General features: G+C 37.3%; 1 protein-coding gene across 1 annotated transcript in view; it reads right to left on the reverse strand.

Annotated features, from left to right (window-relative positions):
* Nucleotides 1-13,455, reverse strand: part of MBOAT2 (membrane bound O-acyltransferase domain containing 2) — a 96,727-nt gene that overhangs the window by 25,813 nt on the left and 57,459 nt on the right. The window contains exons 4-5 of the mRNA XM_064448006.1: nucleotides 12,114-12,209; nucleotides 8,326-8,381 (exon numbers count right to left, since the gene is read on the reverse strand). Coding sequence (XP_064304076.1) covers nucleotides 8,326-8,381; nucleotides 12,114-12,209 — 152 coding nt within the window. The remainder of the gene's footprint in view (nucleotides 1-8,325; nucleotides 8,382-12,113; nucleotides 12,210-13,455) is intronic.

Here is a 13,455-nt window from a genome sequence, read left to right on the forward strand (position 1 = left end):
AAAAAATATGACCTTCAAAACTTCAAATTATTACAAAATACACTCATTCAGGCGCACAGAAAAAGGAGAGCTCCTTCTTTCAGATAGCCCTGGTTTATACCAGCCAGCACCGCTTGCCAAAATGACTGCTTCAGCTCCTTCTGCAGCCTCTCCACTGGTTCAGACATTAGCGCATTTATCCATTCCTGGCTATTCTCATTTGCAAGTTGTCTTTGCCATCACAGGCACTAAAATATTTATGTTTATGAGCATAGCTTCCTAAAGAAAATGAAATTTATGGAATACCGTTTCAATTATCTTCCTCCCTAGGAGTGTCTAAACCCAACAGCCAATTTCTAACCAAGTTTGATGAAGGAGTAGAGGTAATATGATATGAAATGCCCATGTACTTTATGCAAATAGGTGATTCTATAGAAGATCCTCCTCCACTCACAGAAAGGTTGCCTTAAACCCCACCCCTTGATGCCAGTAAGTCCACAGAGGGAAGCCCTTATATTTGATCCAAACATAAAGAGAGTTTTAACTGGAGCCAATTATTTTTTTTTTTTAAGGTATCAAAATTAGTCAGACTTAAGACAAAAACAAGACTGGGGGGCAGGAGAGAACTCAAACCTCGTTTCATTCTATGATTCATGGAAATACTTGTTATCTAAAGAGAAGATAACTCTGTTGTCTTCATGTGACTCCAGGAACCATGATGCTTATAACTTTAAAACTTGTACTTTTAGTCTTCAACAAAGCTGAGAATACAGAGGGGTTAGCAACTTGACATCTCCTCTCTTCCAATATGACCTAGAAAAATACCTTCCCCAGTCCTGATTCTTTGCATTGGAAAAATCATGCTCACTCAAGGCAAGAAATTGAAGGACAAAGGCATCACCCCTAACTTCATGCTGGTACTTTCTCTTTCCCATCATTATATTTTCACATCTTTTTTCCCGGTGCTACAGCAAAGATTTCTACGCCAATAACTGTACTGAATAAAAAAGTGTGGGAGAAGCATTTTGAAAGGTCCTTATAAACTTTAAGGCCATAAGACTACAGTTCTCAGGCAGTGAATCTTTTAATTTAACACAAACTTCAACAGAAATTTAACACAAGGGCTCCTATAGATAGATGTAGCTCACATGACATGCCTAGTGTACAGAAGTAGCCCGTACAGAGTGTTCAGTCTCTCACAGAATATACAATGCAAACTGACTGGAGCAGGAGCCTTTGCTGTTATATACCACATGAGTATTTTACCCGTAAGTCAGAAAGAAGCAGCAGTTACCAAGTGTGTCCAAATGAACTTGCATAAAGCCAGACTAACCACTAAATAAAGGTAATTAGTCAATTTTTCCATGTCATTTATGCGGTATGAAAAAAAGAAGAAAAACCCTCAAATCTGAAATAAAATAATCACTGAAGTATGACCTATGCTTTTGGAGGGGCGAGGAAGAAAGATTTGGCATATTTAAAACAAGTTCAAATTATATACATACATAAGAAGCCAGTTAAGGCCTAAATAACTTGGTGAGCAATACCCTTGCTATCTCAAACATACCGCATACAAATAAGCTACCATTACCTTTTCATTTCCCTACCTCACTAAGATTTCCCTTCAGTCAGCAGCTTCTTTGAGGTCAGTTCAGCGGTTTTCCTTTTTTTTTTTGGGGGGGGCGGGGTGGGGAGAATAGGAGGAGGGGGTGAAAATAGTGGTGGTGGTGTTTAAGTGTCTTCTCAGTGCCTTGAAGGCCTATTTATTATCTTTGCATAGCATGCAAGAACAAGGAAACCATTGATCTCTGCCTCTGTCATACTCTTGAAAGCTTTTGGGAAGCTACTGTTAACATTTTTTTAATTCATAGAAAATACATATGAAAAGGTGCTCTTACATTGATGCTTATCTAATATGAAATTAATTCATATATATAAATTCAATATTTCCCAGACAGGGCATCTGCCCATGGGAACAGTGGCCTCATAAATCATAGCTGCTCCCTACCTACTACACACTGGAGATGAAGAAGCCCCACTCCAGCAGGACGCTGCTGACAGGGAACTCATGAAGTTTTGTAACCTTTCTCTGGGAATTATGAGAACTGTTTTCTCCTGTCCTAAAGCAGGAGACTACTGCAATGGCTGCAGCTTTTATTTGCTACCAAATCACACAGCAGGGATTAGAGAAAATGAGTTTTATCCAACACCTGTTAGAGAGCAACTATAACTCAGTTCTCATCCTTAAAGAACAAAGTACTCCTACATTCCTTCCTCGGTAAAAGAATTTTGTCGATCAGCTATAACAAAATTTATTCCCAGTGGTCTAGATCATGAGGAAGTTGCATCTTTTCATTCCTCCTCAGGAGACCACATCCTAATGGTAACAAAATCAACATCTTTAGGTAAACACCAATATCCTGCCATTAAGGCATATTATGACTACTACCTGTTCTCACTATCATAATACAATCATATCATAGCACCACCACAGCTTTGCAGTTAATCTGCTTAGAATATATTGACCTCTGTATTTGCATTTGCTAATTAGTAACTCATTAATAAAGCTTAGACATAAGATTATATTACATTAATAATACTTAAACATGGAGATCGTATCGCAGGCTCTGTTGTAATTACAGTAAATTTTAATTTGAGGTTCTGAAATGGATCACCAGCTGAGCACAAATGCATGCTGTTATTAAAATATTTTAAGACTTGAAGACAGACAATAACAGTTTTAGTTGTTAGTAGCACATTGGCAGCAACAAAAGCAGACAGACACAGATGCCAGCTGAGTAAAACTGCAAAGAAACTACAAAAAGCAAGCAAGAAAAAAAAAAAAATCAGTCTTAGTGTCCAGAGAGCTGTGCAAGCAAAGATAGGCCCAGAACAATACTTGAAGACATAGGAGCAGGGAAATAGAATATATTTCCTTTAAACACTAATGACACGTATATCACAGTGATTTGGTAACTGATATTAAAACAATGACCATATAGGATCAAGAGACAATTGGAGAGAGGGAATTAAAAGAAACTCCTAGAGATAAGAAGGAAGCATCAAGTTACAAAAAAAATCCAAACAAAAAACCCAAACAAACAAAAAACCCAGCTACACCCCTATACCACCCCACCATGGCAGTTCCACTGACATAATTAGCAGACAAATTAGAAAATAACAATCTTGATTGAACAGCTGCAACTTTTTTGCTGTAATACCAGCATTTATGAAGTGGAACTGGGTCATAATGACCTATCAAAAATCCTTAAAAGTATTTAGTTCTACATATGCAAGCACATATTCCTTTGTCTCATGGGTTGTTCAATTTTCTCTTGCTTGCAACCATCCAAACACTTTTTAAAAGACCTAATAAATAATAATAATAGGCCTATTTGAAATCAGAAAAGTACACTGATCCTTTGAGACCTTTATTTTCATAAATATTACAATATTCCTTAACTGACCGCCTCTCACTGCAACAAAAAAAATCCACTTAATTGCAAAAGTAAGTTACCATGTTTTGGCCATGTTCCCCCTTTTACCATGGGGTCACACCGTGACAATTAGCAATTCAGCCTGGTCATCTCTTCTGGTTTTGTAGGTATTTAAAATAAATGTGAAATATCACCTCTAGTGCACAGAAATACATAATCTGTTCAACACTTCAGTACATCCACATTTCCACCCTTTAAGCCAGAGCAGACCAATACTAAAGTTGTCTGTAAGCCTTTAGAAAGATGTAGCATCTTTCTATTGAATATGGGAATTATTTCCCTTTGAGAAAAGTAAAAGGCAAAGAATCTAGTTAACTGAACATAAAGATGAAATGTTTATATCAACTAAATCAAGAAACTTTCTTCAATACTTCTGACACTATTACCTTGTTCAAGAACAGGTAACAAACCCACTACTACTAACATAATAGCAGGTATTGTAGTTTGGATGGGACTGCTCATTAGCTGAAAACCAACAAGGAAGTTACTTTCTAATAAAAAGAAAGAAAAGGAAAAAAAAAAAGCATTGTCTGAAAAACCTCCCGAGTTTATGGTGTAGCACCACAACCTGATGAGGCAGGTAGCAATAGATAGGGAAGACCGTGGCAACTAAAACAGTGTTTGTGCGTAAGTTACTCCAACACCACCTTTGTTTCTTTTTCCTCATCTCTTTCCCACTTTCCATGTGTTACATCTATCCGTTGAAATATCTCTCCTCTCAGTGACCATATTGGACAGAGACTATACTTTTTCATTATTTTTTAGGGTAAAATGGGCTCTAACAGCCAATTTGGAAATCTTTCAACTTTATAATAGTACAACAGCAATATAAGGAAAAGCAGCATAACATAATCCAACCACTGTCCTAATAGCCTGCTGTTGGAACAAAGTAAATGACTAAAATACTGGTGTAAGACTAGCCTTTAATTATATTTCACCAGTATATCATTCAAACTAAAAGGCAGAGGTTAAAAAAAGCATATCCTTCAAGTTGCATGTTCAGTGTACTCTATCTCCTTTTACTTCTCACAGTAAATGCAGTGCCTTACCAAATCAGCATCAATGTCTACTCTGTTGCTTTTAAAAATGAAGAACACTAGATACATAGAAGGAAACAAGCAGCATTCCAGGAAAAGCACATTTAAATATTATCAACTACTGAGCTGAAACCCAAGGCATAAAGGATGGGAGAAGGGTACACACAGGAACAAAGATTTTATTTTTTTTTGTGGTCAGAAAGCACGTGAGGGAAGCCCCTGGAAACTAAGCAGCAGCTGACTGGAGAGTGTTATGGTTCTGGTTTCTTAGCTGTATTTAGCCACACATTTTTATAGACAAGTGCAACATAGTAATATGAAGCAATAATCTGGAAGAATTAGATTTCCTATTTAGTACATGGGTATTGCACTTAAAAACGACCTTTTTTTCTTTAAAGTTTTATGTATTATTTCATTTAAATTGGAGAAAAGAACAAGAAGGTTGGAAGAAGCTGTGAGAATTTTTTTTCCTTTTAAATATTATTTTCAAGTCTAACGTTCCTTAATTTTGCTGGCTGAATCTCTTGGAAATTTAAAAAGAAACATGTTGTAAGCTCCAGAACTTCAATGGCTTATGAACAGAAACATTTGAAGAGACTCAGATTCATTAAGCAGTAGAATTAAAAACAAGCTGCCAAAGTGCATACAGATTAGTGAGGTTAAATTCAGATACGGGTCTCTCCTGTAAAGATCCCTGATCTCATACAGAATTGCGGTAAAATGAGTGAGACTCTGTGGGGATGAGTGTGTTATAAGCAAAGAAGGGAGAATGCCATATGAACTCATTGCAAGATAAGACTTAAGCAGTGACAGTATTTCTCTTCCTCTCCCCTGCTTAATTTTCAGTACCTTATAATGACAAAAGCTTCTCTACTTGCCACCACCTCTTAGCTAGAAATTTCTTGTGCAAGTACAATCCTCCATTTTATAGCCTTGCTAAACTGCACCTGTAGAGAAGCCCCCTGCTTCTAAAATAACTGCAGTGCACCTTGCCTTCTCCAAAATACACTAGTTTTAAATTTGATGAAAAGGCACTCCGGAATATAGGATCTGAAGTATAAAAAAAAATTCCTTTTCTCCCTCAACTGTCATTAGCCTAAAGTGTTGCATAAATAAATTTAAATCTTGCCATAAAGACTGAATATGGACACAAGCAGTCTCCAAATCATGTAAAAACATTTCTGCCCTTAGAAAATACATGTGTGATGCCAAAGATAATCAGCAAAAAATACAAAGCAAATTTTAACATACTGACTACTCATTTTTGGCAGTGCTCATCTGAGTAACGAGAAACTGTAAGAAGGCAAGAGCTATCAAGGGCTTAAGTTCAAAATGTAAAACAAAGTGCACCAAAGGCATACTCCAAATTTACTCAGGTGTAAATCTGTGATGCATGCAACCTTCTGAAAAGTCAGTATTATATAGCAAGCTTGCACAATATTTTCCTGCTTAAAAAGGCCCATAGTAAGTGCACAGGGTTTTAGGAGTTATAGGGGTAATTGTTATTTATTAATGGGATTCCATACCAGTGTTACACTTGGAATCAAGCATATCCATTTAGCTAGACAGGTTCATTAATATGCAGCATGAGTGACCGGCCTTACTATTACATCCAGTTCTCTCCAGGACCTTCCAATATAACACTGAAACCAGCTGAACGCAACAAACAGGCTGCCAGGAAAAGATAAGTCCAGAAAGCTTGCCTTTACCACAAAACCAACCTAACTACAACTAGAGTCTCGAAGCTTACCAAGATCTTCCAACACACCAAGACTTTTCTTTCAGCTGTTTATTTTCATTACCTCTCCTTGGACACACTGGTAAAAACGAGGGTGGTGTGGAAATAGAGTCATTGGTGGTTAATACAGCCAAGCTGATGTGACTAGATGCTCAGAGTGCCACTAATCACTTAGTATAACAATTCTTGACATTATCTCTTCCCCAGTCATTCTATCTCTTAAGGTATTTCTCAGTGAAAACATGAAACTTTGTACAAAGAAAAAAAGCCCACGGGCAGCAAGCTTGTTTTTATTAATTTCTCATGATGGGCCCTCTTTAGCTTGTCTGTGGTTAAAAATCATTGCTTTAACACAATCTCAGTTTCCCCTGTACATCTCTCTTCTTGGTCTGGTGTCAAGAGACGTACTAACAGTTGCTCTGGAATTCATACTAGTCACATCAACTTTTGCAAGTCACATTCACACTGTGCTCCTGGTGATCCTCCAACTGAAGTCAAGGACTCTGCTAAACTGCAAACGCAACCAGAGAGGAAGTTTTCCAATATATTATCAGCTACTCCCCACTGGTTGACAAAGACTCTAGAAGATCTCTGATAGTCAGCAAGGAACAAAATTTCAAGACTGATACTTGGAATTCAGTATCTACAAGAAATTCAGACAGAAAATAAGATGGGCTTATGAGCAAAATATAAGTTATCTGAATTAATTCAAGCAGAAAAAAATCAAGCTTAGTTTGTGATAGAAGTTAAGAACAGAGCTGACTAAATAAAACATTTGTTTCAAGATTACCAGGAACACTCAACATGCTTGTCCCATACTACTACTCCCTGTCTGTGCATGATGCCAGGAAATTGAGAATAGCTCTTTCCTCTAGCGAAATAATAGTAAGAGGATGCATTTATCTTTGATAGTAGAATTATTACTTCCTTATAATAAGCTGTTTCCTCTAACTTGTGTACTCTGTACTCTAATTGATTATAGCTTACAAGACTAATACTTTGAATATATTTTCTCTGGAAGTTAGGCTCAACTTCTTTGACGAAGTAGCTATGCCCAGCATTATTTATTTTCATTCATACAAGGATTTTTACAAAAAGGCGTTTTCCCAACTTTTCATACCCATCGATGTTGCTGCCTACAGACATCTCTACACACTGTAACTTAACAAGAACGGAAGAAAAAAAATGAAACCCCAACAGCACTACAGCTAGGAGGCATATGAGACAAAACCATATTAAACTCCATACATACTGTTATTACAGAAGTTTCAGAAAATCAGGGTGCTTGATCCAGGTGTCTGGGACTACACTCCCAAATCTTCAGCTGACAGCTGTAGGTCCAAGTGATTCAAGCTAATTGGCTAGGTGTATTGGATGATAGTTTCAAACTTTAAAATGAAAATTACTCCTTTGAATTTAAAGGTGACTAAAAATCTAGATACCCTACCCACAAACGCCAACATCAGGATTCATTTTTGTCACAACTAGGGCAATTTATCTGATGGATAAATCTGACAGGAGAAAAGGCAGAAACATAATTAGATAATCTCCCTGTTCACACTGATATGTTAGCAGCAAGTGTAATTATGATAATAAACAAAATGAAACATATACAAAGGTTTTCTAAAAATCAGTATACATGGCACAAATTAGGGGGAAATGAACAGTTAGGATTTTAAAACAAGAGGTGCTCAACAACTGAAGTGACATGTATGTTTTTCTACCCATCTGTCAGCAACAGTGATCTCCGAATTTATTTAGCTAACTTTCAGGATCAATACCCCAAGCCCAAAGGAAAAAACAAGTCAGCGGTCTTTGGTCATTGGCCCCAAAAGTGTCAGTGGTCTTCTGATAAGTAGCATCTTCTGCACAATGGAAGCATTTTCAAAGCATTTATAGTGTCTGAGCAACATTTCTTGGTACTTCTGTTAGGAAGCATCAAAAGAATCAGTTGAGACACAAAAATATTTTGTCCTAAAACACAGTATGGACTAAAGTAACTCACTGACTCATGACTAACTGTCCTTAAATTTATTTTTTATGACAAGTTAAACACAGGTTAAAGAAATCTTACCATCATGAATCTCAAATGCCAAACTAGTGATCTTCTGTGTAATTATCATCATTGGACTGTTACAAAAAATGAAGAAAGAATAATTTAGAAAAAAGTTCAGGATTTTATTTCACATGTAAATATCAGGGAACGTTTATACTAATAGTCAAGGTTAATTACTCTCAAATGGAAGATTTTCAATGCAAGGAAAAAGTGATTTGTTTTTGGAGCTCAAACCATCACAGAGTTTTCAAAGCAATGAAAAGAATTTAATCTTTAGATACAGTATTTGATAACCCATGACTTTTATTGCTGCATTACGTTCCACAAAAACAGCCAAAGTGTTTCACATTTATTTTCCACTAACATAGTTTACTTTTTTACAGTGGGAAGAGTAAAGATAAAAGGGCAGTGAGAGCAATTACATGCATTGTAAATTATAGCAGCAGTAAGCAAGCAAAGGACAATAAAAATATACCAAAGTTGAACAGTACTATATATTATTTAGATATGCAGACCGTTTCCACTGTGTCTACTAACACCTACTCCTATGCTTAATTTTTCCATCTAGAATTATTATTTGCTTCAGGTAAACATACCTGGCAAAACAAAAACCCAGCAAAATTATGTTGGCTCCAACAGAGTTTAGTTTGTTTTGAATTTGGTACACTTGAGCGGATCTTAAACCACCTGAGAAATATTCTGCCCTGGCTAAACAAGTCAGCTTCATACTGAGAAATTATACCAGCTTTGTAGCACCTAAGTGTTTTTGCCTGATGTAAATCCCAGCATTGCTAACCCCCTAACTGGGGGGAGGGAAGGGACAGGGAGAGCATAGTGTAGGCTACCAGGATTTAGAAATTTAACTTTGAAATCAGATCTCAAAAATGTATTAGGGACTGTATTTACTTAGTAGTATCTGGGTTGGAGTCAAAAAAACCACTAAAAACACACCACACAACAACAACAAAAAAAATCATACTGTAGGATGGGCACATAGTTTTGTTCAAGTCTTTTGACTGCACTTGGCCTTTTTATAACACATTTAAGTTGGCACAGAAAAATAAATCCAAGAGCCATCAAGTCCTCCTTTATTGACAGGGCTACACCAGTATTTTGCCAGATGGCCCAATCTGTCAAATTAATTTTTTTTAGGTTATGGTTATTTCAAAGCACATAGTATTTCCTGTCCTCAAAATGCAATCTGGGAAGAGTTTCTTTTACTGTATTATCAGCATCCCCAAATCCTGATATCAAGACTAGAGGGACAGGCAAGGGTCAGCAAGGAAGAAAACTAAACAAGAACGGACAGTCTGTGAAATCCCTCATATCTCCTTCTAGCATTTAAGCTGTAGACCTGCCTGGTGCTGGCAGAAATCCCCAATTGATTCTGAACACAATGGGCTTTCCTTCTGTAAGTGGGCATGTGACAGCATGGATCCTGCCTGGTGGAAGACCAGGAGGATCTTGGTCAGACCTTACATTAATTCTGATACATCTGTCATTGGATATCATAGCTGAGCCTGGTATTTTTCCTTCTCAAGTGGCTATTCCAGTATCTTCAGAGATTTGGCTGAGGAGCAACAATCTAGAGACTAAAAGAGGAAGAGACCTTCCTGGAACAGCAGGGCTGTGAACCAGGATTTTAGTGATCCCTTTTAGTTGTTGGCAGAAAGGCAAAAGAGGTGGTGGAAGGCTTGCTGGCAGCTGGGACCTCTTAGTACTGAAGCCAGAACCACACAGCTCTGCACAAGCAATTGCACCTCCAGCACAAGGTCTCCTCAGCTTTCTCCACTGTCAGTGCAGTGCTACCTTCCTTCAAACTTTTTTCAGATTCTCTGGGCTTGGACACCTTAGATGGGCATGGCATGCTAGGAGAAATATCTAGGTAAACAGACATTCAAAGCTTTTTTGGGGCTGACCACTATATGAATCTACGCCAACACCTTTGGAAGAACTTGCTGGTGCTGGGGGTTCAACAGCTGGTTAGGCAACTTTTGTTATTTTCTTGAGCTTACTCTCTTCCCCTGGAACTAGAGAAAATTGATAGAAAATAGTCCCCTTCTGTTAATTTTCTTTCTCCTCCTGTTTTGGAAGTAACCCCTGCCTCAGGCCTCAAGCGAGCAGATGTACATGCCAGAGATTTAATGTGATATGTATACATCAAGCTCCCAAACTGGTACATGAAAAAATGGTTTAAACCAGGCAGCTCAAACATTTAATCAGAGAGCTGGATCTAGGCTTCAGAACAGTTCTATCCAGAGCACAGACCTTATCAATCTTTGGACATGTTTAGACCTAGCAGAAATCTCTGAGCTAATATCAAAACCCCAGAGCCACAGAGACAGCTATCATTTGAAAGCAGTACAATTGCATTTGAGCAATGGTGTGCTCAAGCTCTATTAATAGTTTGAGAGCAGCAACAAACAAGTGCAATTATACTGTTTCCAGAGTCAGCTCAGAGGTTTGATTGCTGCCAAGATTGGCACTTTGGCCCTACAGTGACCTGGAAGGGACAGCATTTGGATTACAGGACTACTTGTAATGGTGAGATTTAATTCAACATCAGCAAACCTAGTTTTAAAGTGTGTTTATGCATATATCTATGCTGCAAGCTCTTATTATAGCCAGTGGAGATCTAGTCAATAGAGTCAAGGGCATCTGGCAAGTGACCCAGTTGATGCTAAGGTAGATACTTCATGGTGGGTCAGGTGAAACCCCCTTCAGGCTCTGCTGTCTACATCAATCAGATCTCCACTGACTACAGTTGCAACTTGGGTATGTAGCTTGAAGGCAGACACTTTGATGCAGGTATAAATGTAGGAAGATGTTTCAGAAGGTAAGACCGAGCTAAAAAATTGACAGAAAAGATGAACTTAACCATAAAAGCTTTTGGCTTCAGCCTACAAGTTCAGTTTCTTGACTACATGCCTGTCACCAGTGAAGACAGAGGCAACAAGGCTAACAAGCACAACTCCACTACACGACACAGGTAATACTAAACTACAAAGACCACTGCCATTCATAGTATTCCTGCATTTTTTTCAGGCAGTCTAGCAAAAGCTTCCCATCTTTTTTCCAAAATACATGCTCTCCTTTAAATCAACAAAAGCACCATCACAGTAGCCAATTTATTAATAGGGAACATTGTGCCTCACTTCTCTCTGTCTGCAGAACAAAGAAGAATCACCAATATGGTTTATTTTTACTTTGCCTATTTAATTCTGTTTTGCTTCTATAAGCTCAAGTCAAATATAGGCTTAAGGTTATTACATAAAATAAGAACACATATACACAAAACTTCCTATTCCAAGGGCTGCATGACGACTACACCATATAGGTGCCTCTCTTCTTAGCTTTCTTCTTCTAGAAGATCTAATATAAAACCAAAAAAGAAATAAGCTAAAAGCTAAATTCCATAAAACATTCAGATTTTCCTCTACGTGGTATCAGACTGTGCCAGGCATGCAAGTACATTAGATATAATTCAAGTTTCATCATGGGTGGTAACAGAGCTTTTAGGGGAAAACGCAAAAGCAAAAAATCCCACAGCCACCAGATCCTTTATGCCCTTCAGACAAGAACAGGAGGCAGCAGGTAACGCGGTCATAATTCTAGCAGACAACTGTTCCCAAAATTCTCAGTTTGCGTGATTAAAGCATAGGTACATATGTATTTGAATGTACGCCAATATGCACACACATGCTTTCACAGTTTAAAAGGTTGACATACTTAACTTGGAAAAAAAAATAGTAACAGATACAGCATCAGTTAGGAGGACAAGATAGAAAGATTGGTTTTCTCCTTACCCAGAAAAATCAGCAGAATACTGTCCATAATCAAAGATATAGACTCTAGTAATTTGGCACACAGTGAGGTATCCCAAAGCAAAAACAAAGCAATACCTGGAAGGAAAATGGAAGAAAAAAGATTTTCAATTAAAAAACAAACATTTGGCCGTTGAATAAGCTACATTTTAGGTAGAGTTTAGTTTCCAATTATATGTAGTGAATATTACATAATAGAAGGATGTAATTACACCTCCATTCCACCTGGTTGTTTATTTTTTAAATATTTTTTCTGTGCAAGCACATAGACTTTGTTTTTTAAGTGTGCAGTACCAATTTATTGTCATTAGCCAAAATATTTATTCACATAAAGCATAGGATTTATAAGTTCAAACACCACTGTAATAAACTGGAAGTCCTATAAAGAGACTATTAATCTGTTAAGCTTTTTTTTTTTTAGTACAAAGTTAATTTTTGTCTATGTGGGCATAGACATTTGGCAAATTATACAAACAATTTCCACTGAATGTATTTCCCTACATTTAAAATTCAGCACCGCAAACCCCACTGCTGCTGTTTTCAGAGGAACTGGAAAAGGAAATTAATTTTCAAATCCACACATTAAAACATACCTGAGTGAAAAAGAAGCAGGATGCCTTTGTGCCTCCTGTTAAAGGTGACCCTCACCAAGTGTAAGAACAAACACAAAGAACCACCACCTTATGTAAGTATTATAACATTAATTTCACATATCAGTTTTTCAGGTCAGGGTTGGGATATTTTTTTACACCCCTTTAAAATGTACAACAGTATACTAATGAAAACTGATTTGCCAAAACACCTCACAAAACCTGCGAAATACTCTTTGCAGTGAAAAAGGATGGTGAATGCCAGCAGGAACTTAACTAATCCTTTAAGACTTTATGTATGAACTTTACAGTCTTGAACTTTTCCACATAACTTAGGAAACATTCACAGTAATGAAATCAAGCACTTGTTTCATGTTCGCAAGACTACAGCACAACCCCTACAGCAGACCCTATTACACCTTCAAAATCCAGTTAGAATGAAAATATTCATATACCAAATGGAAAATCATGACTAGGACTGGATTTCGGTGAAATAGTGATGGACGCTACAGGAAGACCCTGGAACATGCTTTTCCTTTCTCTTCCAAATAAATGTTTTTGCCAAAAAAAAAAATTAACATAATGAATTCTAAAGTCTTAGAAATTATTCTTCATTCCGAAAGTGATACCTCTTCTCGCCACACAGAACACCTGCAGTTTAACCCTTAAGTGTGCTTGCTATAAACCATTTAAAACCATATAAACCATTTTAAAACATCCAACTTTCAAATTAC

The sequence above is a fragment of the Phalacrocorax carbo genome, chromosome 3, assembly GCF_963921805.1.
Source record: "Phalacrocorax carbo chromosome 3, bPhaCar2.1, whole genome shotgun sequence".
Lineage (NCBI taxonomy): Eukaryota > Metazoa > Chordata > Aves > Suliformes > Phalacrocoracidae > Phalacrocorax > Phalacrocorax carbo.